Source organism: Azolla caroliniana, unplaced genomic scaffold (assembly GCF_043228905.1).
Source record: "Azolla caroliniana isolate FFs.n. ecotype wild unplaced genomic scaffold, voAzoCaro1.0.p SCAF_21, whole genome shotgun sequence".
Taxonomy (NCBI): Eukaryota; Viridiplantae; Streptophyta; class Polypodiopsida; order Salviniales; family Salviniaceae; genus Azolla; species Azolla caroliniana.
In genome coordinates this window covers 3226784-3252853 of record NW_028230456.1, presented here as the reverse complement: position 1 = coordinate 3252853, position 26070 = coordinate 3226784, and the positions used below count along the sequence as shown (strand labels likewise).

Sequence of the window (26070 nt, the reverse complement as noted above, 5' to 3'; positions counted from 1 at the left end):
ATAATATATCATCCTCCTTTCTCTATTTTTATCTTCTTACTCATTCAACACTTCTCTCATCATGATATGCATGCAAATCCTAAAGGGGATTGACTCACTGACACACTCATTCTTTCACACAAAATCACTTAAAACAATATATGAATGATATCAAAAACCAAATTTATCATTATAGCAAAATCAAGCCTTGTTGGCCATCGAGCAAGTTTATTCAAATGTGATCAAATATGTAATTAATTAGATTATAGGATAAACATGGATGAAGACTGTCAATGGACATTTTGGATAGGGGTGACTTAATTGGGTAACTAGTGGTATAGTGCAAGGAACTAGAGCCACCTTTCAAGTTAATCTATCCCCAATCTACTCTCCTTCACCCCCATAGGAAGCTTAGTCAATTGGAGTGTGGCTATATAACTGGTCGGACTAGACCCCTTGTGGTTCACCTTGTGCATTATAAACATTGATAACAAAGATTAACCAAATCAAACTCATCATTAATATCCTTAATGTGACCACATTTCTCTCTCACTAGGCATGCTTGCAACCGATATACTAGTGGTATGTTTTTTTTGCCTTGTTTTTTATGTTATAACTCTTATTGTCTTAGCCTTTTCGTGATCAAGATGATGGGATCACCATGTCATTTACATTGAGTCATTTGTCCTCTACACTTATTGCATCAAGTCCTTTGTCACTAGTTGTGCACCTTCCTTTTGGGCTGATCATTGGGATTACACGCACTTACACTTCCATGAATCCGTAATATTCGCACTCGATTATATGTTTACGTTATTTTCACTCTCTCTATGAAGGCCAAACTTTTGTGTTTTTTATAATTCTTATGGACGAGAGCAAAGAAAAGGAAGTGGAGGTTATGGGGGTTGGTTTGTTCTGTATAAGACTTATACCCGCGCTTGACAAAGTTGGGCACCCGTTTTGTGATAGAGATTGTATGATGCTTTGCGGGTTGGACATTGGCCACGTGGCCAGTAGGTGCTTGATGGTGAATAAGAATACACTGCCACACGATAGCACCAATGTGACTAGGAATCAACAACGGTTCAATTTCGACTTAATTGGTTCGAGAATTTTCAAGCTTGAACGAAATAGGTTCCTAAACCGGTTAAGCCAGAAACGGTTCGGTTCGGCTTGAGCCTTGCCAAACTGGTTAATGAGGCTCAAGCTTGAACTGAGCCAAACCATCCGAACCGCAGAACCTCCAAAGCGTTTGAAAACGGTTTGAGAGCTTGGTTCAGGTGTGAGCCGAGCCGTTCTTTGACTCCTAAATGTAACATCATTAGAAAGATCATGTAGGGATGGAACTGGAAGCCAAGGAAGAAGACAAAGGTACGAGTGGATCGATCCACACGTTAGAGGGGGCCCTTTTTATTTGTATGTGATGATGTTTGAGGATAAGAGCGAAGAGGTCTCTCTCTCTCTCTCTCACACACACACACACACACACACACACACACACATAAAAAACCAAAGAACAAAAAAACCCAAGCGTAAGAAAAAAAATGATGATGATGCGTTTTTGAATCGCCATCTTTCTTTTGTCTCTCGCATCAGAGAGAAGAAAAGCAATGGAGGTCCTTTGCTGAAGCCACGTAGAAACCAGTTCTTCTCTCCTCTCCTCTCCTCTGGAGAAATACTCTTATACATATATGTAGCTCCATCAGCCATGTGAACCAATCCCGGATTTTAGCAGACACAGGATTGCACGCTGACAGATACATGCGGAGTGTCAGTGAAGAGTAGAGTGGAGAAGAGAAAAGGCGAGGGAACCTTATTATTTCGTCTTTCCAGCTATGACTCCCGTTTTCGCCTCCTCCTTAAGATTAGACTAATCCGATATTCTGTTCCTCTCCACGTCCAGGTTTGCAGGCATCGATCAATACATTGCTTGCAAAGCTTCCAAGGCCATGAATTCGAGGTGTTTTCTTCAGCCGCACGATCAGTTTCAACAGCATCAATGGAGGTGCTCGAATTCTTTCACCTCTCCATCCACGATCGGGTTTAATGCCACGTTTCCATGCATTTCTGTTGAATTATCACATACCAATCGTGGCTCATTGAATAAAATCGGAAGCAAAGTATTGCAGAAAAGAAGCCGCATTTCATCACGTTTTTTGGTCAGATCAAGGAATTTTCATTCGTCAAAACCCACTGAAGGATTAGCATTACATTCTGCAGGTTTAGACTTTAGGTGTCGGTATGGATTATGCTTTATTGAAGAAAGAAAGAAGGAAAATATGTCTAATGGAAATATGAGATCCGTTTGGAAAGATGAACGCATAAGAAGAAAGAGAACTTGTCAAACTGTGGTTTTCTGTGATTCTAGATCAAATATACAAGGAATTCATTCTATGCATCCAGATGATAACTCAAATGGAAAGAATATTAGCCATTTGAGATCATCATCTGGTAGTTATATAGATGATTCCTTTCATGAACCTGAAGCTAGTACTTCTTTAAAGAATAGTGAACAGATCGAATGTAAATCTAGTGGAAACGAGAATGAAAACTTGCCTTCTCTTGAGAATCTTAGAGAAACGTTTCAGTCTGCATTGGAAGAGTTGGAATTGGCGAGATTCAAAAGCTCAGAATTTGTGCGAGATACAGAAGCCATTACGGAGAGAGCAATTTCTCTCAGAGATGAGGCTGATGCATTGGAGAAGAAAGCAGAGAATGCAAAATCCGTGTTTCAGTCGATCTTGAATGAAGAATCAAGTGTTGAAGAGCTGATAGTGAAGGCCAAGGATTCACTAAAACAAGCTGAAGAAAAATGTAGACATGCTCCAAATGCGTTGGTAGATTCATCTGAAGAGCGATGGAATGATGAACAGGTGGTTAATGTCAAGGAGGATGTTGATAATAAAGAAACATTGAGAATTAGAGGCAAAATGCAAGAAGAAAAAAAACAAGACGAAGAAAGTTTGGAATTGTTGAGTGAAGAAGACAACCTAATTGCATATGAAGCAGAGGTCAAGGCTTGTGAGGTTTCTCTTCAAAAATATGAAATGGATCTTCAACGAATCAAGATCTCAAAATTGGAGCTTCAAAAGGAAGTTCTGGCTATGGCAGAAGCTGCAAAGTTGGCCAGAGAAATTGCTATGGAAGCAGATGATGAAGTCACAAGAGTGATGTCTTTAGCTGAACAGGCTGTCGCATTAGAAGTCGATGCAACACAGAGAGTATGCATTGCTGAGATAGCACTTCAGAAGGCAGAGAAACTTGGTCTCTCTGAGACAATGCCACATCACACAACTTTGGCTTCAGAAGTGGCCGAGTGTATGTCAAGCAAAGTTTCGGAGAAAGTGTCTGATAGTGTTTTGAATACATCACAGAAAATTCACTCAGGGAAAATTACAGAAGAAGCTAGTGATTATAAAGAGGTTCTTGGATTAGAAGAAGATAAAACACCACTTATCTCAATCTCTAATGAAGCTGTAGAAGTCATTGATGAAGTATCAAAAAGGACATCTGAATCTGTAGAAGTCATCGATGAAGTATCAAGAAAGGCATCTGAAGTGAGTATGTTGTTGCAGGAGAATGAATTTGAAAAGCCGAAAAATGTTCATCAGCCAAAGGATAATGTGAAAGAATCTTCTCACCCTGTTGTCTCTAAATCAACTAAGAGATCCTCTCGTTTCTTTTCTGCTTCTTTTTTCTCATTTAATGAAGATGAATCAGAGTTCAGTCCGAGCACTCTTTTCCGTGGAATGCAACGCAATTTTCTAAATATCTCAATTGGCATGGTGCTACTTGTTGGGGGGTATGCTTGCAATATAGTTAAATAGGTTATGCCGAGGAGATCAGGCATGGCTTTTCTTATTCATACCATGCTTATTGTCATTCCAGGAGTCTATTGTTGAAGAGTAGGATAGGACTGCAAGCACACATGGCTCAACGAACAGAGTTTGTTACTACTTTTGAAGAGGCTTCCACTACTGCAAAACCACTGATGAGAGAATTGCAGAGGCTACCACAGACAGTACGCCAGATTCTTGAAAGGATTCCACAACAAGAGGTATTTTTCTTACTTTTATGTTAATCAAACTTCCTGGCAGCCTTAGTTAAAGGTTTCATTTATGGTAAGATGCTACTGATCAGAGCATCTTGCCTTAAGATCTTACCTAGATATTAGTGAGCAACTATGCTTTAGGTTACAAATGCATGCACACACACACACACACACACACACACACACACACACTCTCTCTCTCTCTCTCTCTCTCTATTGTGCACACACTGTTGAGGACGCAGGTCAAGATCTCATGTTTTAGGTAGAAACATGTTCTTTTGTTACTCGCATCAATGAGTTAGTATAAACAGTTGGAATATTTGTTAGGTCATAGGCCATTGTGGTCTTTTATATATATTTATGTTTCTTTCTTTCTCTCTATTTTGATTTGTTGATCTAAAATCTGAGACAATACTTAAGATGTAGTCTCCTGTTTGGTCTTATTGGCCATTCTAGTATCTAAAAAATAAGTTAATATATATCTTTCTTTCTTTCTTCTATAAGATATCCCCAGGCAGCCCCTACTTCCCACCCACATGGCTCACACCCAGATGAATCCACGTTTTTTACTCCACAAAACGTAATAAGTGCCATTGATCGGTTACAAATTGGGGAGGCCCAGGATCGTGATGGATTTGTAGGTGAGTAATTTATCTATGCTGATGACATCTGGCTCCCATTGCTAGAACTAAGTGTGACTGTTTCCATACTAGATGGACAGAACATACCATTGTGCCAATCGTTAAGAGTGCAGACCTCATGATGCCAAGAAACTATAGGACAATCGTGATTGGCCATTAATTGGATAAACCATGTGGCTCGATCCTAGAGTCAGAATTGAGTATATTGGCAGAGCAAAATGGCTGCTATTCAGCTGGAAAGGCAGGCTTTCAGAAGGGGTTCACAACTTTGGATCACATATTAAAACTCCAAGCCCTTATCGAGGAGGATAGAGCCTGTAATAAGAGGATTTACTGTCACTTTATGGATTTCCGAAAAGCCTTCGATAATATGCCGTGTGTTCGGCTTATGCAATGGCTAGAAGCCCTTGGTGTCCCTAAGAAATGCAATGGGGAACCTATGCACTGTATGAATCCATGGCAGGAAAACTGCAGTTTCCCAATGGTTTGTCAAAGGCTGTAGTTAGCACAATTAAAACAAGGATGCCAACTATCACCCACCCTTTTCTGTCTCTACATAGATGAGGTATCACATTACATAGATCAAATTCGGGGGTTTGGGAGCATGACTAGCAGGTATAGCCATACAAATATTACTTTATGCTGATGATATTGTACTGATTCTCCAGAGGGATGACAAAGACATCCAAATGCCTTAAAAGTATTTTGTACGGCCAAAGGTTTGTCAATAAACATGGATAAAACTAAAGTTATGGTATTTAACACCACTCAAGCATGGGTAACAAGATCAGAACCAGAATTCTTCTTGGGAGAGGAAAAGGTGGCATACACATGCTCCTACACATACCTAGGAGTAACATTTATAGGACCTAGGTTCTCCTTATGGGAGTCTACTTGTGCTGAACTTTCTCGTGGATATGCAGCCCATGGTGCCGTTGAAAGTCAATGTGCACATTTGCAATTCCAAGAGCCACAAAATAAACTGTGACTATTTGATATACAGCCCATGGTGCCCTTGAAGTTCAATGTGCACATGTGCAATTCCAAGAGCCACAAACTAAACTGTGACTATTTGATACAAGTGTCACGTGTGACACCAACTCCTCTATGGAGTAGAAACGTGGGCATCGAGTCTTAACAAGGCAAATAGCTGGAAAGATTTAGAGAGACCTTTAGTTTCAATGGTTGCCCACACGATAAGGAGCAAATCATCAATGCCCTGGAGGAATTACTTCACGATATGGAAACAAGTTCATATAGTATTGCAAGTGTCATGTATGAAGCTTATAACTTCCCATAATCAACCACCAAGTGTGAACCATTAGGATAAGTATTCCTATGAGTTTATATTCTTATCATTTTAATTATGTGTTATGCATTATTGCATACATGTTGATTTAGATGAGCAACATGGCATTCATTCATCACACGTTAACACATGTGAGCCAAGTGGCGATCATACATTGCATGCACTCTCACACACATGCATTCACATATCACATGCACTCTTATTCAAACACCTATTTAAGGAGAAGGAATCAAATCATCTAAAGCATCAAGGAAAATACATTCATCTAATAATTAAAAGATCTAACTAGCTCATCAAGAAAGGATTTTCATCTCTCTAAGATCAAAGTCAAGGGTTCGAGCTGGAGTTTGGTAGAGATAAGGTGTCATCCTGATGGTGGAATATTGTAACTTTAGTAAATATAATCTTGTATTCCCAATTTAATAGAACATATTTTTATCATATAGTCTTCTTCTTTAATCCTACACTAGCTCTATCTCTTGTTTGTGGTCGTTCTCTCTCTTTCTTAACAAACTCTCCTCGTTCATAGCTCCGGTGGTTTGACACACCAATCACAAACTCCACAACATTGGTGACCCATGATATAATTAGGGTAGAGATGGGAGCAGGCCGTATAATCATTGAGGCACTATTCTGATCAATGATTTCCCTAAACTAAGGTACTCAAGGTTGGCACTTATGTCATCAAAACAACTTGTTGAACAAGGAGATATTCATTGTTGGTATGCTGAAATGTAACAATGGTTCAAGTCACATGGCATAAACATTGTTGTAGAGTTTGTGGTTGGTGCGTTGAACCGCTGGGCTTATTAACGAGGAGCGTTTGTAATGAAAAGGGAGAGACGAGCACAAAAAAGAGATGGAGATAGTGTTTGAATCAAGAAGTAAAGAGTATAATATATGCTTTATTAAATATGGAATATAAGATTTTATTTACCAAAGTTACAATATTCTACCATAAGGATGATACCTTATCTCTGGCAAACTCTAGCTTGAACCCTTGACTTCTATCTTGAGAGATGAGAAACATTCCCAATGAGCTAGTTGAATCTCTTTATTATTGATGGATGTATTTTTCATTGATTCCTACATGCTTCCCTTCCTCCTCCTTAAATAGGCGTTCGAATAATGTATGTGATGTGTCAGTGTATGTATGTGAGAGTGCATGTGATGCATGCAACACATGTGATGTGTGATTGCCACTTTGTATACATGTGCTACGTGTGATGCATGAAAATGATGTTGCTCATTTGAGTCACTATGTATACGATACAACATAAGATATAATTACAATGGTGAGAATGTAAATTTTTGTAGAAGACTTACCCTAATGGTTCACACTTGGTGATTGATATGTGAGGTTATGGGTTCAAACCTCTCACATGACACTTTTAATACTACTTAAATTTGTTTTCATACCTAAACCTCTATTCCAATATAGCTTGGATTGTCCCCATTTAAACATGACCAAAGTGGAAGAGGATAGAGTGATCCAAACTGATATTATTAACTTGGAAAACAAGATAACATGGATCAGCCCCAAAATATCACTTGGTAGGAAGATGGCCCACTACAAGACACTCTTTACACACGTCGGAGGATGGATTCATCATCAGGCCATCTAATATGGATATATATCTATCCTATGTGCGGCATAGTGTGAGAGGGTAGCTACAAACTTCATCACACCAGTTAGAGGTTGAGGTAGGAATACCTTTGAAAGAAAGAATTTGCCAATTGTGTCATTAGGGAGTGGAATATGAAGAACACCATGTTTGTCACAGTTGTGTTTTTTATTTTTTTATGAAATAAGAGGGAGATACCATTGCCTCTTTAAGCAAGGCTTTGGTCCACAATGCAAGGTAATGGAATATGAGGACCAATGTGCTTAGGGATTTTCTTGCTAGAATTCAAGAGACACAAGGAAAAGTTGTTGAAGGGAAACAATATAGCTACAAGCTCATCAGCAAAGAACAATGACAACTTTCTTTAGCCCCATCACTCCTACTCATGCTACAAGTCAATCAAGGTCTGCATAAATGGGCTCCTGGCCAGGGCATAAGAAAGGGGTTGCAATAGATCGAGCAATAATAATTTGTCATGCATATAGGGCCCGGCCTAATGGACCACGACCTCATCACCCTTATCATCGACAGATAAAGGCCATTATCTCCCACCATAGCAAGTGTTTCCCTCGCTTTGGAGACCTCTCCATTTTTTATCGACCTATGCTAGAGATCTTTTGAGGACAAACATTTCAATATATCTGACTTGAGAATGTTACATGTATTGATAATAAGATAGTCATTGTTTATCTTCTTTTATTTTTTTCAGTTAGCAATATTTATTTTGGTTTGTTGTTTTGACAACACTTAATCTCTTGCTTGGGCTTATAGGCCATTTCGGCCTCTTAAAAGACGTTAATATATCTTTCTTTCTCTTTGGTTCACTAACAGGAATATCCGGTACCTTCGGCACTTATAATTTACTTGTATTTATTTTGAGATGCTAATATACCTTTCTTTCTTTCTCTATGGTTGATTAACAGGAATATCTGGTACCTTCGGCATATATATATATATATATATATATATATATATATATATATATATATATGTTGCTTTATCCATTTATTTGGGTAGTTAGTTTGGAGAAACTTCAAAAGCTATGTTTTGAAGGTCAAGAGAATTCCACTGATATGAAATTGCTAAGTGAAGAGGAATGCAATGAGATGGGATAATTCCAATTGCCATCAATGTGGAGACAATTGTAATAGGAAAACTAGCTATGCCTTCTGATGCATGTGTACAAACAGCATCATATAAAGTACGTAAAATGTAATAAGTTCAAAAGTTCTTTCTGATGCATAGTATGGATCATTTTACTGTCCATATTTAATGACGCTGATGGAAATGAGTTGGAGGATCCATAAATTGGTTGCCATAGAAAGAGTATGGTTCTCATAGATAGACACCTTAAGACTTGTTTCCTTTTTTTATGTGAAGTCACTATATCTTCTTAGTTATAACTGTTAGCATGCTAAGACATAGATGTTTGATGGCAGGTGAACGAAGAAGAAACTTCTCTATTTGATGTCTTATGGTTGCTTCTTGCAAGTGTGATTTTTGTACCAATATTTCAGAAACTTCCTGGTGGTGAGTCTAAGCTGCTTTTAACTTTAATGGTGCATGATTAACCGTTATAATGTGTTAACATTTTCTGAAGCATGTAAAACATATTATATTGAAGCTGATAAGCACTCATAGAATTGGATATTATTTATGTTTCAATACTTTGAGATATATATCAATTTATAAATTTGGGTGTTCCATACAATCAATTTACAAATATGCACTCCAGATGTTACATATTAGCGCTTTGTCAGGGCTCATATCCATGGTACTCTAATCATAGTTTCCAATTAAAGACGCGAGACAGCAAATTCATTTGTAATGTTTCTGTGCTGTAGATATACTGGTCGAGAAACATTGAACTTTGCGCCAAGCTTGTTGCTCAATTCTAAATGCACATAAGTAGTCTTATAGAAGTCTGCTATCACTTTAAATGATATCAATGAGAAAGACAATAAGAAAGAGTTACAACCCAAAACCATGAGAATCCTAATCTGTCTAGATATCTGGGGCATTCAACAGTGAATAGTACCATTTAATTGATAATTGCACTCTCATAAATTCTAACCTTCTGGGGATACACAAGCCAAATCCTTGGGAAGAGATGGAACTGTAGACCATGCAGAACCCAGTGTAAGAATTTAGAATATGAGAGGTGATTATTAATCCTTTCTAGGATTGGAAGTTTCTTATTCAGTGAAATACAACAAAAATTCCTCTTCCGAAAGCACATGTGCGTCCCCTTCATTTGCCTATTCACACTGATTTGCATTTATTGGCAGACCTAAAACTCCAACACGTTTTCCAACAGTGCGCACCTCTATGGGCCGCATGTGTTTGCCTATCAAAATTTTTGATGGCAGAGTAATAAGTGCCTTGCTCTAGGCAGAGAATAAGTTTCCTTACAGAAGTAATCTAAGTGTTGAAAGACTTGCAAAAGGATAATTTGGTTCCCTCGCATGTTGCCCTCTCTTTCTTTCCTTGTTACAGAATAGTAATTAAGACAAGTACCTATTACGAAAAAAGGAGAGCAGCAAGGACAAGGACTTATTATTATACCGGCACTCTCATCATCAATTTCTTCTTCCCATCTACCCATCCTATTTTTTCTGATCTACTGTTTCACCATCACCATCACCATCACCATCACCATCATCATCACCAACATCCTAATATCTACCATCATTATCAATCGCCTACCAGCAACACGTCTTTCTATTTATGCAAGTGAGAAAGTCTAGCCTACTGGTAAAAGAATTCATTGAATTGGCTTGCACTTGAGTTGGAGTTTCTCTGGGATAACTTCATACTCTGATGTATAATCTATTCTCTCCATAATATAGTTAAGATCATTCTACCGATTAATAACTGTGAAGTATTGATAGTGTGTTCAATCTCTTTGTGGGTTAAGTGATATTTTGGATTTCGTTCATTCTCACAGTTATAAGATGTCCAAACACCAGATGAGCGCTCCACTGATTCTGTCACTCTATGTTAAGGGTGTTTTGTTTTTGTTTGCTTCTTCTTTTGTCTTAGAATGTTATAATAGAGGCTCTTCTAAGATGGAAATGGTCAAGAAGCATTTAATCATAACGTTGAGTAAAATCTGAAAATAACTCTATGATCTTAATTTAACATGTACTCCATGTGGTTCCAGTCTTTCTGTGTACTACGCCCATGTGAAAACATTTCGGATGGTTGTGAACAACAAATTCTTCTAACTAAAAAGTTATTTGTTAAATGAAAGTCAACCTCTTGTGGGTATTAACTTGAAGGCATACTCTATCTGCCAGATACATTTTTACGGCTCTTAATTTCTTTTATTGTTCTGTAGGTAGTCCTGTGCTTGGCTACCTCATAGGCGGTGTACTAATCGGACCACATGCTTTATCAATCATACAAAATGTACATGCAACGAAGACAATTGCAGAGTTTGGTGTTGTTTTTTTGCTTTTCAATATTGGGCTAGAGGTATTCACATGCTATATTATATTATGATTATTCACATTCAAATAGGATATGCTCACTGTCGATCATCCATTTCACACATTTTTCTCAGCAACATGTTTTCTGTAGCACCTTTCACGGTGTGCCACATAAAGATGCAGTACATTAAGTCAGTTAAATTGAACAATCATGAACACAGCTTGCGGACATTGCTGCAATTTTCTGTTCTATTTTGTTAACATTTTGTATGATCTTTCAATTGCTTGTAGGTTTTGACTGGGGATGTAAGGTCTGGTCATCTGGACAGGAGTGGAGACATCCTATGATTGGGGATAAATCTGGGTTATGGAAAAATCCTTTATCATATCCCTCAAGAGGGTTATGCCCACTCTTTACCAAGACTCATCCCTTGAAAGATGTCCATAGATCAATGCACCATTGTGAACCTCCCTGATGTGTCACAAAGATGACTCCTTAGATAAACATACAAATAAACAAACTCTACTTGGACACTCAAGAAAGCATGTGTCTTACTAGATGCTGAAATATAGAAGTTTGTGAGCTTTTTCTTCCCAAGTTTCACACTGACCCACATGCTTCGGTATATCATGTTGCATGCAAGCTAGCAGAAGATGAAGATGCAATACTGAATATATGATACAAAGATTGATTTGATCGATTTTGGAATATGCCAACAAAGTATTTTGGGATGCCTAGGATATGTATGCTCCTACAGCATAGCCCAAAGACAATTTAGGAGTATAACAACGATCATCAAAAAACTCGAGATGAAAGGCACTTAATAAAAAATATATATGCACAGTTATAGGAGGTAACAGAATAGGAAAACACGTTTTTCAATATCCTAGAGTGGACATGGGATATCTTGTTGAAGAACTCTTGTAATGGATGGATTCTTTTCATCAATAAATCTATTTTTTCAACATGTTTCCCATATTTGGTGAATGTTTTTTCTAATACGTGCACGTAAAATGTTAATTGAAGCTGAAGGATCCATATCAACATTTTAAAAAACTGTTACCTGTAGCCTATATGTGTTAGATTTTAACCTTCCTCTTCATTTGCCTTGTGACTGCATGTAGCAGCATTTAATTTTATCTTATTCTACAGCTATCTGTTGAAAGATTGAGCTCCATGAAGAAGTATGTTTTTGGCCTTGGGACATCACAGGTATTTTAGATTCTATAAGTTTGGGCATGATTTTTATTTCTATAAGTCCATGATATCATATACATCTTTGAATCTTGCAGGTGCTAGCGACAGCACTTGTTGTGGGGTTATTTTGTCGCTATATTTGTGGCTTTTCAGGACCTGCAGCCCTTGTTATAGGCAATGGGCTAGCTCTTTCCTCAACTGCTGTTGTCCTCCAGGTAGCAATTCCCTATGTCTTATTGAAGGATTGTAGAATTTAATTATTTAAGCTTTTATTTCTTCCATTAGCTATCTAAAATTCTTCACTTGGAATATCTCAAGATGGCTGCTATGAAATTCCATTTCCAGCTATGATTGAATGAGTACTGTATGAAGTGAGAAATTCTGGAGAGCAAGATACGAGCATATTTTGAATATATAATTAGATTTCCTAGTTCATACAGTGAAGAGACTTTTCATGGACCTTATTCACATGATTTAAGGCTGCCATATATGATAGTTGGGTCCTCTACTTGTTAGAATATTGAGAATTGACTAGATAGGGATATAGAGTTACATTCATAGAGATGCATATGTGTCAATACAAACTTTCTATGACATATGAGAGTAGTTCACATCGGTAGTCCTCCTGTTCACGCATACCTTAGAGCTTAGATGGCATCTGGACTAATAGACTACAGAGTTGGTTGACACAGATAGTAGTCACAGCTGCTTTGTAAGAGAAAGAGGGTGAATATCCAGATTCTGTGTTTAGTCTTATTGTCACATTAAATGCTCAAATCATTTGATAGTAGCAGGGTTATTCCTTTTGTCAACGGACTTGTCATTTAAGATGACCTAGCCTCCTAGATACACGCTAGTGCTAGATAGTACTTATCTTAAAATCAATGACACATACTTCAAGACTAAGTACATCTTGTCTTGCCAACAGAGTATTACTTTATGTTCTTTGCAAACATATATGTAGTTATGTATTTACTTTCTGTTCATTTTTTAGGTTCTCCAGGAACGAGGAGAAGGCACATCACGTCATGGGCGTGCAACATTCTCAGTTTTGTTGTTTCAGGTATCCTAGTAAAATGCAAAAGAGATTACAAATATATTGTGAGATTTCTTTTAGTACCATTTGATAGTTACGAAGAGGTTTAGTCAGCTATTTTTAGATTCACATCTATTTTGTTACAAAGAGCCTAATGTATGGACGCGGTCATTATGTAATTGGCAGGATATTGCAGTTGTTGTTTTGCTAATCTTGATTCCTCTCATTTCACCAAATTCTTCAAAAGGAGGAGTGCGTAGAACCTTACCATTTCCAAACCATATCCTTCTCATCATGGAAAACATATCATCTTCAGAAAAAGAAATGGCCAATGAACCATAATTCTTTTTATTTTCCTATTGTTAGCTGAAGTCAATGAGCGTTTTATGGATTTCTTATTGTGAGCTTCTAGGTCGGCTTTCAAGCCATAGCTGAAGCTCTCGGAATTGCTGCGGTTAAGGGTGTTGTAGCCATAGGTGCCATTATTGCTGGTGGACGATTGGTAAAACATACTTAGCAGCATTGACAATAATGTGGATTAGTGTTTCATGCAGATTTTATGGTGTTTATGAATTTTTGTGTCTTCATACAGCTTCTTCGTCCTATATACAAGAGAATGGCTGATAACCAAAATGCGGAAATATTTGCTGCAAATACTCTGTTTGTAGTTCTTGGGACTAGTGTGCTGACGGCTAGAGTAAGTTCTTTAAAAAGAAGAATTCGGAAACTTTTTTTAAATGATTTGAGTTGTAACACCTCTTTTCTATGGATTTAGGCTGGTCTTTCTATGGCCTTGGGAGCTTTTTTGGCTGGGTTGCTGCTGGCAGAAACAGAATTTTCTCTGCAGGTGGAATCTGACATCGCCCCATACCGTGGTCTTCTCCTTGGTTTATTTTTCATGACTGTAAGTTTTACACTTGAGGCGAGTATCTGTTTGATTCATGCTAGTTTTATTTATGAGTATCTGTTTGACTCCTATTTGCATGCTTCAACTGCCGATGAGAAACATTGTGAGATAATAGTTGGTATGATGAGGAATGTGATGATACAAGGAAATGAGTATCTATTTGATTCATGCTAGGTTTATTTACGAGTATCTGTTTGACTCATATTTGCATGCTTTGACTGTCAATGAGAAACATTTTTAGATAATAGTTGGTATGATGAGGAATGTCGTGATACAAGAAGATGCTTGCAGTGTGAAGTAATTCAGGGTATTTATACACACAAACAAGCAAGAGCAACCATCCAACGCCTCGTGTGGAAGAAGAAGAGATTGTATTTAGCTAAATTTGAAGAACATGTGTATCGGTTGTTCCTAGAACAAGAAAGTAAAAGAGCATGGAAAATGTTTAATGAGAGGCAACCTACCACACAACTCGCATGAATATGCAAAGGTTCTATATGGTATCCTAGGGCAGCCTCCCTTTTCCCACCCACATGGTGCATGCCCACATGAATCCATCTTTTTTATTCCACAAAATGTAAGAAATGGCATGGATTGGTTAAATTTTGGGAAGGCCCAGGATAATGGATTGGTTGGTGAGCACTTTATCTATGCCCGTGGCATCTGGCTCCCATTGCTAGCACACATCTTTAATAGAGCTATGTTGAAGGTTTCCTTACTATATTGAAAGAACATACTATTGTTCCAATCCTCAAGAGTGAAGACACCATGATGCTGAGCAACTATAGGAAAATCATGATTGGCCATTACTTGGCCAAACTACATGGTCCAAGAGAAACTATAGGAAAATCATGATTGGCCATTACTTGGCCAAACTACATGGCTCAATCCTTGAGACAGAATTGAGTATATGGGCAGAGCGAAATGGCTGCCGTTCAGCTGGACAGGCAAACTTTCAGAAGGGGTTCAGAACTTTGAGTCACATATTGACCCTCCAAGCCCTTGTCGAGGAGAGCAGAACCTATAATAAGAGGATTTATTACTGCTTTGTGAATTTCTGAAAAGCCTTTGATACTGCCGCGTGCTCGGCTTATGCAGCGGCTAGAAGCCCCCACTTCTCAAAAGAAACAGTGCTGAAAAGGTGTTGCAGCTGTCAACTCCATGAAGGCTGTACCATATGCTTTAGCTAGTGGCTCTTTGATGTATTCCATGTTGCTACAAGACAAGACATTGCACATGCAGTGGGAGTTGTTAGTAGGTTCATGGTGAATCCCGGCAATGCATATTTGGAATTGATACAAGCTTTTCCTCTTTAAGCCTGGCTTTGGCCCATTACAGAAGGTAATGGAATATGATGCCAAAGGTGCTTGGGGCTGTTCTTGCTAGAATTCAAGGGACACAAGGAGAAGTTGTTAAAGGAAAACAATACAACCGCACAATCTTATCAACAATTAACAATAACATATTTCTTTAGCCCCACCGCTCATGCTACAAGTCAATCAAGGACTACACAAGTGGGCTTGTGACCATGACACTACAGAGGGGTTACAATAGATCAGACATTAGAAACTGTCATGCCTGTAGACCCTGGCCTTGTGGACCACAATCTTGCCAGCCTTGTCATTGAGAAATAAAGGCCATTTTGGATCGACCTATGCTAGAAATATTTTGAAGACAAAGTTTACAATCCATCCGACCTGAGAATCTTACATGTGTAAACACTGAGATTCTTTAGTCGCTTCTTTTTTTTTAGTTACATTTATTTTGGTTAGTTTGTTCTCAAAGGCGAGACAACATTTAAGATGTAATCTCTTGTCTGGTCTTATTGGCCATTTCGGCCTCTTAAAAGATGTTAATATATCTTTCTTTCTACCACTGTTCCAATATGGACATAAACGAAGTGGAAAAGACGGGAGTGGTTCAAACTGACATCCATAAAATAGCTTGTGATGCATGTAATATCCACTGTTTATGCAAAAGAGTTTAGGGTTTATTATATAAACCCCAATTGTACTATGCATAAAAAGTGTAATCTGTGCATCAAAATCATTAAATGCTAACCAAGTTTTAGTTGCTTTGCTGTGTTTGCATCTGATCTCATGGGTCGGAAGCTTGAAAAGAAAAAAAATCTGTCTCTTTGCAGGTAGGCATGTCAATAGATCCTAAACTGTTCATCTCCAAATTCCCTGTCATTGTTGGAGGATTAAGTCTACTACTCATTGGAAAAACAGTCATAGTGGGTTCTATAGGCCGACTTTTTGGTCTTTCTCCTATGGCTGCTGTCCGAGCTGGGCTTCTGCTTGCTCCAGGTGGAGAATTTGCATTTGTTGCTTTTGGTGAAGCTGTGAATCAGGTAAGCTTAAGTTAGACTCCTCTTCTATTACTTTTCTTGAGAACAATATCAATGTATCTTCTAGTCGAAACCCAAGCTTGAAAGGGAGCAGAAAATCTTAAAATCTGGTAATGGTGAAGGTAAAAGTTGATGCAATAAGCCATAATTGTGATGATATTACTTGGCTACTGATTAGCATTTGTTTAGCAAACTGAGTATGTTTCTCTTCTTTGTGTGTCGATACTGTAATTTTGATATACTAGTCAGCTTAATTTTCCAAAATCATGCCCACTTATTTCAACTGCGTTTATAGCTCTCTTCCAGGCACACCATAAAAATAATGAGATTGTGGTCCATTGTGAGCCTGAGGAAATAACAATTGGCAAGAAATTCCCATTCTCACCTGCGTTGTTCGATTTTGTACAGCAAGAATTTGTTAAAATATAGTTAGTCAATGTAACAATCCTGATATAGTCTTTCATTTATTGATATGTGCAGCACATCATGACTTCTAGCATGTCATCTTTGCTGTTTCTCATTGTCGGGTTGTCCATGGCTCTAACACCTTGGTTAGGAGCTCTAGGGCAGTTCATAGCCTCTCGATTTCAGCAACAAGATGTGCTCAGTTTACTTCCAGCAGAAACAGAGGTATGGAAATAAAGCTTGATTTAGTTTGTTGCATACCTCTTTGTCAACATCACATCAGTAATATGATTATGACCGCATTTGCTTTCAGACAGATGACTTGCAAGGTCATATCATCATCTGTGGATTTGGACGTGTAGGGCAGGTGAAATTTGGAAGGGAGTTTGTAACATGAATTTCCTTAATACTGATGGGGTTAACCTTACCATTGTCTTCTTTCAGGTCATTTCCCAGCTTCTTTCAGATTCTTTGATACCCTTTGTGGCTTTAGATGTTAGGAGGTGACCTGAATCACGATTATTTTTTACAAATTTGAGTCCCTAAGCAGATTTAATTGGTGTATGGAAATATTTAAACACATCTTCATTTGCAGTGAGCGTGTCACAGCTGGACGAGCCCTCGACCTTCCTGTATACTTTGGGGATGCAGGGAGCAAGGAGGTAGGACCGTAGTTTTAAGTACTTCTCAAACATAATTACGTAGTACTTTAGGCATTATTTGATGTTTTTATTAAAAAACTGTGTGAACTTTTTTTGAAATTTTTGGTCTGAGTTCCAGATTTAATTTTTTAGGTACTCCATAAACTTGGTGCCGAGAGAGCATCATGTGCAGTAATTACCCTTAATACTCCTGGTGCAAATTACCGAACAGTATGGGCTTTGAGCAAGCATTTTCCCAATGTGAAAACTTTTGTCCGTGCACATGATGTTGAGCATGGAGTCAACCTAGAGAAAGCAGGGGCTACAGCTGTATGTGATCTTTCATAGTACTTTTTGGTAATGACTTCGTCTTATTCTTGATGATGTTGGTTACGTAATTGTGTTTATGATTTTAGGTTGTGCCAGAAACCTTGGAACCAAGCTTACAGTTAGCAGCAGCAGTCTTGGCACAAGTATATTTTGATTTTGATCAATAATTTGGCAATTGCATTGACCCGTGCACATAGATCAAACATTACAAGAATAACGTCCTTATATATCCAACTCTCAGATAGCATAATTGAACACCATATTCACACATCATCACACCAACTGTGAATGAATGGGGGACATACTCAGGACACCTCAATTTGAGCGTTTAATTTGCTTATAGGCTATGGATAGATGAAATTCTGTCAGTTTTACTTCTTTTTTTGTCTTTCATTTTGAGATATTGAATCTCGTGTTATTAGCAATAAAAATGATTTCTTGGATAGATTCAACTTCCGGCAGCAGAGATAGCAGCAACTATTGATGAGTTCAGATCTAAGCATCTGTCAGATCTTACTGAGGTAATCACACACTGATAAAATTCCTTTCTTATGTTGGAAGCAGCAACTTATGGAGTATATTTGCAGTTGTCTGAAATAAGTGGGGGATCATTGGGTTATGGATTCTCTCAAACAATTGGAAAACCAAAACCACGAAATGAACCTACTACTTCAGCCAAGACAGATGATAATGGAAAGCACTGGTTAATCCTTGAAAACCAATCCTGATGATGCCTTTGCATATTCGGGAGGGAGATGCTATGCTTGGAAACTTATATAGGAGGTATGAAGTGGCATATGTTTTTAGGGAAAGAATACCAAAACATTCCTGATATTTTGAATATTGACCAGAACACCCCTCTTTAGTAGTAAATTCTGAGGACCAGGGCGTATTTTGGTAATGTTCAAGAAACTAGGTACATTTTGGTGTTTTTTTCATCTTTTTTATTGTCATGGTGAGCTAAAAACATCAGAACATTATCATTGGATTGACTTTTTATGCATAAATTATTAGGGAATGGCCACTCATAGTACTCTTTTCCAGGTTGAAATTTGGAGTTTAATATTCTCAAGTTATCCATACAAGTTACAGCCATGACAGATTTGTTTATTTGAAGCTGAGTACCATTGTAAGATGTTTGAAGGGATCTATGCTCCGAGGGGATGCTATTTTGAACTCATGCACACTTGACCTAGCCATTCTTTTATTTTATTATTTATTTATTAAGATATCTCAAAGGGAGGTGTGGTGGCAATGTCCATGTGAGCTTAATTAAAATAAATCAAGTTGCTGCCCAGATCCTTTCTTTTATGCAATTGACTGATAAAACTGCAATGAATACCCTGATTTTAGGATTTAATTACACATGATTGATGTAACAATACAAAAAGCTGTCTCGTGAGTTTAGTTGCCTCACATTGTAGTTTGTGACCAGCCATTGCAAATAATTAAAGACTGATGATGCTCAGCTATTGCAAACAAAGAGATCATATAACACATTTCATTGTAAAGTCAAGAAACTAGCCTTGTGGATTTTGGTGGTACCCATGCTAAAAATTGAGGTCTATATGTTATTGTCGATTTTGGTGGTATTATTTGAGAACATAGTACCATTTTCGGTAAAGATTTTAGACTTCTATAGATGATGATGACATTGGTATATGCAGGCTACATAAGTGAGTACTGAGTTTCTGGTTCTTCAAGAGGAACTAATTGCTTGTTACTTGAATTTCTTACTAACTACATGTTCCTTGCATTTCTGATTACTTAGTAATGTTTATCTACTGATTTCATGTTACTTGAACTTACTTGCATATATCTGATACTTGGTAATGTATATCTCCAAGCATATAAGTATCTGCTTCCTTGACACTGTTAAGAAGTACTACTTTTGAGTTGATGGCAGCCAAATATAGCTAGAACTTTAGTTTATGCATAAAGTGTGCACATATATATGTCTTGATTGTTTTTAGTGAACAAAAACTTCTTATCTAGAAATGGCGATATTTAAGTAAACTAATATACCCATTATCCATGTGACATAGACATGTTGCATGTAAAACCTCTTACCATAGCATTTATAACTCTAAAATCTAACAAAATCAGAAACAAACTATTTGACTTGCTGGATTCATGTCATGTACAATAAGTCACAGATGTGTTGGGCTATATGAAAGAAGAGGAACTTGTAATTAGCTAGACTGTGCAGTTCAGTATATATTTTTCGCACCAACTAATAATAATCTACAGAATCAGTTAGATCATCACTCCAAAGAAAAAACTCAACAAGGCAGAAACACGTATGATTGGTATGGAATTTTCTGGTATCTAGTACTTGACCATAACCTCCCAAATTTCCGATTTACAAATACTACACTCAGATCAAAACAAAAACTCTGTGTCTGATAACTCCATTGTCCTATGCACACCAATGGGCTTCACACCAGGACTGAAGTTGTTCCCCTCAATGTACCTGCAAAATACAGCATTCATTCAAATGAAAACCATAAATATCAAATAAGTTCTGCTCATTTGGCTTAACAATCTAGAGTCTCACATTTCCTTCAAGCTCTGATGTTGATAAAATGCATCAGAAATTCTTCCAGAAAGCATATTATCATTAAGGTATCTGCAATCATGTTGCAACAACATTAAAATCATAAATCACATACAGTACAATAACACATAATTCACTGACCTAAGTTAGAAATAGATAAGAAACAATTCTGCACTAACTTTTTTTTAGAAACAGAAATACTAACAGCAAATTATGAGGCAATGAAGAGTTGAATATGAGAAAATAACAGCAGGAAAAGACCCACAGTAATTTTATTTAGGCCAATTAATATTGATTTTTTGCATTGCTCCCAATTTATGGTGTACTTCACAGACGCTTGGCGATAACAAGAGTCACGCAAGGGACTTGCAGTTACACATCAAAGTCAGACCAGGAGAGAATCAGAGAATAGTGGTAGACAGATGGATGTGATCTCTTTTTTTCCTTCTTGGCTATAATTGTAACTCACTTCTGTTGTCAAAAGATCTCCAGCATTGACGGATCAAAGATGGAGAGTTTGCCAAATCAAGGAAATCATGTCTCGGGTGATTAATGTAGTTGCACAATGCTTTGCAAACAGATGCTTCTAATCTCCAAGAAAAGAGAAAAGGTCATAAATAGAAGCATCGATTTCTTTCTCGTAACACACCTACCCATGTGCTCTGTAGTGTGATACGGCAGGTCAAGTCATCTTCCCATCAATAAGACATTGACATAGACATATATGCATGCAAATCTATGGAAGAACAGGTCTTCCATATGTGCCATCAGGATGTGAAATCGGGGGATTACCATGTTTGCGATTGTTCTATATTTTATGAGAATAATATATAATAAATAAGATAAAAATCTCACAAGTAAGTCAATCTAGGAAGAAACGCAAGAGATTCAGGTACAGGTCCCGATAGCTTGTTGTGAGACAAATACCTAAACAAGACAAGAACACTGTTAAAAACATACACATACCCCCTAAACTCCTACTAAAATGAAGTTAAATACAAGATACTAACAATATTTCAAGGTTCCCAATTTGTGCGACCTGAGATGGGATTCCACCAGTTAACCAGTTATCATTCAGATACCTACACAGCCAGCAAGATTCAGCAATTGTTTTCCAGATATTATTGCTTTGACTTGGCCACAATAACATAAAAGCGCATTTAGTGTTCGAGTATGTTTTTTCAAACTTAATGAGTTAAGAATGGTTAGAAACCAAATAAGCATGGATAAATGGCTCAGCTCAATTCACTTATCATGTCTGATACAGCATAATTAATGATAAATGTTTTATTTTCAAAATACTTACAAATAACGGAGAGAAGGAAAACACCCCTCATTTCTGATAAGCTCCCGAAGAGTTCCAACCAAATGATTGTTGCTTAGATCCCTGGACATATGTGAAAGAAACCTAAGAGCGCTGTCATACAAAATATTCAGCTTAACCACAATTAAGAAGCCTTACAAATGACGCAAGTTTGGCAAGTTCCCAATCTCGATTGGTACATGACCGGTCAATCGATTCTCATGAAGGTAAAGGTATCTTAGCTCTACCAAATTGCCTAGCTCTTTTGGAATTGGACCCTTCAAGTTGTTGAAGCTTAAGTACCTAAGAAGATTTCATTAAAATAAATAAGAGCTTCCAAGGTTTAGGCAAACCTGCTGCGCTTTGTTTATTTGCTTACTTACAGATTTTTCAGTTTCTTGAGTTCCCCAATCTCAGGAGGTATTAAATCTTGCAACTTATTCCAACGCAGGTTCCTGCATCAAAATGTGTGGCTTTATATAGATTCATCACTTGCAAGAAAGAGATGGAAAATGGAATATCAGCATAAATAAGCAAACTTTCAATAGAAGTCATTTGGATGGATACAGGAAAGACCAACAGACCATTGGTAAAGAAAGAAAACTCACAGAGTTTCTAAGTTTTTCAATAGACCAATCTGGGATGGGATCGATCCTGTCAATTTGTTACCATGAAGGTCCCTACAAGGCATATACTGTCATTAGCAATACAGGCTTGAACTACAAAAGATATATATGTTTAAAAGTCTGCAAATAATTTGATAATGAATTTATATCCAATATATTGTAAGCTTACAGTTTTTTAAGGTCCAACAAATTTGTGACTGCCACAGGGAATGGACCAACAATTGAAACTCCAAATAATTCTCTAGATAATCAAACAGGCATAATAACAATAATCAAATTATACAGTAATTAGGGATTCAAAACAATTTAAATAAACACAAATGCTTATGCAAGAAACCTTTCAAAATTCATAGCCAACAAAGGGGTTTAGGGAGGAAGATTCCATGAGGGGAAAACATAACATCGAGAGTAATGAGAAAGAGACAGATACGAATAACCACGAGGAGATCTTGTTTTTTTCAGGGGGTGAAAGTTATTCACTTTGACCAAGTTGAGGGTTGAACAAAACTTCTGAACTTTGGCTAGAGTACACAGGAAACTTCTCAAATTTTGTATTTTTCCACAACTTCTATAACCCCACAATTTTACCTCACTAACTAACCTTTCTTATGAGACGGTTCACGACAATCTCTAAACATTTTCTTTGTAGACTTAATGACTCTTTATATTCATTCCTTTATAACAGTACTTAACCTACAAAAGCTTAGAAGCTAAGAAGAAATTATTGTTGTATGGTGTCCCAATCTATGAGAATAGAAAGTTGACCAGACTAGAGGTTTGTAACACATTAAGGGTCTTCATGATAAGGCCTATTGGGGAACCTTGTGGTTAAGTGTGCAAACATAATAATCTTGATACCAGGATATTGGTGAATATCAAGATCAGAACATAATAATCTACAAGGTAATGTGCTTACAGTTCAGTTATTACACGATACTCGCCTTGAATCGGAGGAGAGCATGTAATTCCAGCCCAAGGGGAAATGTCTCCATCCCCACAAGGATCATCTCCAACCCAGGCATATACAACCTTCCAACCAAGAGACGCTTTTATGTCATTCAAGGCTCTAACTGCAAGCAATAACCATGCCATTGATTAATACAAAGATATACGGAACTCGACTTGCAAACCTATAATAAATCATCATTCTAAAGGACCGCATATTGTAAGAATTAGATATAGCACAAAGGACGTAGAAAAATCTCCTATACATAATCTGAAACAACCTAGGAACATGACAATGTTGATGTTTGATCAGTTTTATAGGGTTTTTCATTGAAGCAATTCTCAGTATCTAAGGTTCAACTGACTTTTGGTGTCAACATGGAGAGGAAACAACCGTGGATACATATGTATTATGCTGCAGCAAGTGGTTTCTGGTATAATCTTGTATACATAAATCATAAAAGATATCCCACAGCATAATAGAAATGTGATCAAGCTTCCCTCTTCCAGTAATGATAAGAAACTTCTTCCTTACAAAAGAATATCTGAAAGCTGTAGAAGATCAAGAGCCTTAATTCTAGACTCTCTTCACAAACGACAGTCCAGAACATGAATGTCATAGAGGATGCAATCAAGCTCCTCTTCTAATGTAATGATCTGAAATATTATTCCTTGTAAACAACATATCAAAAATTGTAAAGAACATATGCCTTACTCCTGGAATATCTCCAAAGAATTGCAACATAAAATGGGATATTTTACGATAACACTCTGAATGTTCTTCCTTTACAAACAAACGCCAGACCAAAAAGAAAGGTACACGAAGATTAGCTTACCATCTCGCTTGAGCGTCTTGGAGAGCGAGGGAGAGATGGAGCGAAGCGTCAGCAAAAACAACAAGAGCGAGAACAAGAAGATCTTCGAAGACGCCATGGCTCTGCGGTCTCATCAGAGTTCGTCTGTTGCTCAACAGTAGTGGAAAGGAGTGTGTGTGTGTGTGTGTGTGTGTGAGTGAGAGAGAGAGAGAGAGATGACATGAAAATGAAATGAAAATGAAATGAAATGAAAATGAAATGAAATGAAAATGAAATGAAATGAAAATGAAATGAAAATGAAATGAAAATGAAATTGAGAATGAAATTGAGAATGAAAATGAAAATGAAAATGAAAATGAAATTGAGAATGAAATTGAGAATGAAAATGAAAATGAAATTGAAAATGAAATTGAGAATGAAAATGAGAATGAAATTGAGAATGAAAATGAGAATGAAATTGAGAATGAAAATGAAATGAGAATGAGAATGAAATTGAGAATCAAAATGAAAATGAAAATGAAATTTTGAGAGAAGAGAGAGACACGGAGTCGGAATGAAGACTTTATTATTTTATTAGATTCACCTACCGATGATTGCTAGTCTCTATGAGCCTCTTTGTTCGTCCCTAGGATACTCTTCTTAGTAATGAAAATGGGTAGATTGGAGATAAAGGATGTTGTGTGTGGCAATGAGATGAGATAGATTTGTTACTTCATCTACCACGACCGTCGGTTCTACAAGATAGTTGCTCGCTTCTTTTGGAAACACGCCCACTCTCTGTCTCCGTACCTTGTGGAAATTAGTGAGAGAAATGTCGTCGAAATGAAGACCTAATGCAATGGAACTTCTCTTTTTTATCTGCAATGATTGTCATTTTCTCGAAGAAGATCACTTACTTGCTCTTGGGAACACTCCTTTTCCATGTTTTCTTTTCTTCCCTGAAGATTCACCTTCGTATTAATGGAAAGATGCCCAAAGTCTACAAAGAACTCATACATGAAAACACAACCAATCATACCCACATCAACCAACTTGTCAAATAGCAATACCCCTTTTCCATGTATTGAAGAATAAGGGAGAGAAATGTTGTGGGAATGACATGAAACGAAATAAGGTACGGTGAGATGAGATAAAACTTATTATTTCATTTATAATGGTCTTAGGTACTCTCTTACTCTTCTAGATATTGGGAATGCTAGAGAAATTAGATGAGAACGTAATAAGGTGAAATGAAATTTGTCACTTTGTTTGTAATGACCATCATTTCTTTTCTTTTTCCAAAAAAAACACTACTTCGCATTAGTTAGCAAACAAATTACATCATAGATCACCAAAAATTCCTCTCATCAACCCTCACTCTGGCCTTCCCACCAAAGTGAACATAGTCCCCACCTCATTTTCAACAAAAGTATCCAAATAACTCCTATAACCTGTTAGGAAACAAGTCCCTCCGGATGGGAAGTGAAGAGAACCGAATGTGGAGTACCTGGCAACGGAAGACCCGGTGAGAACCGGATGACAAGTACCCGGCATGAGCCGGATGGTGAAGACCTGGAGAGAACCGGATGTGGAGTACCCGGCAACGGAAGACCCGGTGAGAACCGGATGACAAGTGCTCACCGGATGAAGGGACATATTCGTAAAACTGTTTTCTGAGAGTCCATCGGGGCTATATTTGTAAATAGCCAAAAAGTCACATTAGTATAAATATGACTTAGGGCAAACTCTTTTATGGTTGTTGTCATTCTTGTTGGCGCAAGACCAGAGAGCGCGTAACAGTGTATAGAGAGAGAGAGAGAGAGAGAGAGAGAGAGGTCGTTGCCTCTGTTGTAACCGCCGCCTATGGCGAAGATCGTGAGCACGAGGTCGTTGCCTCCATGAGCTCACTGTTGTAATCATTGTGATATAGTGATAGTTAGCA

General features: G+C 37.5%; 2 protein-coding genes and 1 long non-coding RNA gene across 3 annotated transcripts; 2 read left to right on the top strand and 1 right to left on the bottom strand.

The window, feature by feature from the left end:
• Positions 1–1862: 1862 nt before the first annotated feature.
• LOC147850360 (K(+) efflux antiporter 2, chloroplastic-like) lies at positions 1863–19214 on the top strand. The gene is made up of 21 exons (XM_087336649.1): positions 1863–3781; positions 3868–4036; positions 9045–9135; positions 10946–11082; positions 12190–12249; positions 12330–12449; positions 13229–13297; positions 13457–13522; positions 13683–13772; positions 13863–13967; positions 14046–14174; positions 16321–16530; positions 17008–17157; positions 17246–17299; positions 17377–17435; positions 17528–17594; positions 17727–17903; positions 17990–18046; positions 18350–18424; positions 18491–18800; positions 18948–19214. Exons 1-20 carry the CDS (start codon positions 1929–1931, stop codon positions 18629–18631), a joined length of 3879 nt encoding a protein of 1292 aa, XP_087192775.1. The 5' UTR covers positions 1863–1928; the 3' UTR covers positions 18632–18800; positions 18948–19214.
• Positions 15834–16255, top strand: LOC147850361 (uncharacterized). The gene is made up of 2 exons (XR_015531693.1): positions 15834–16028; positions 16205–16255. It is a non-coding gene; the product is annotated as an uncharacterized LOC147850361 (long non-coding RNA).
• Positions 19215–20139: 925 nt separating the features above from the next.
• LOC147850359 (Leucine-rich repeat (LRR) family protein) lies at positions 20140–24351 on the bottom strand. Its single transcript, XM_087336832.1, has 11 exons — positions 24171–24351; positions 23306–23459; positions 22559–22630; positions 22372–22443; positions 22147–22218; positions 21923–22066; positions 21767–21847; positions 21471–21542; positions 21316–21387; positions 20461–20532; positions 20140–20376 (listed from the first exon to the last, which is right to left on the bottom strand). Exons 1-11 carry the CDS (start codon positions 24265–24267, stop codon positions 20286–20288), a joined length of 999 nt encoding a protein of 332 aa, XP_087192958.1. The 5' UTR covers positions 24268–24351; the 3' UTR covers positions 20140–20285.
• Positions 24352–26070: the final 1719 nt, after the last annotated feature.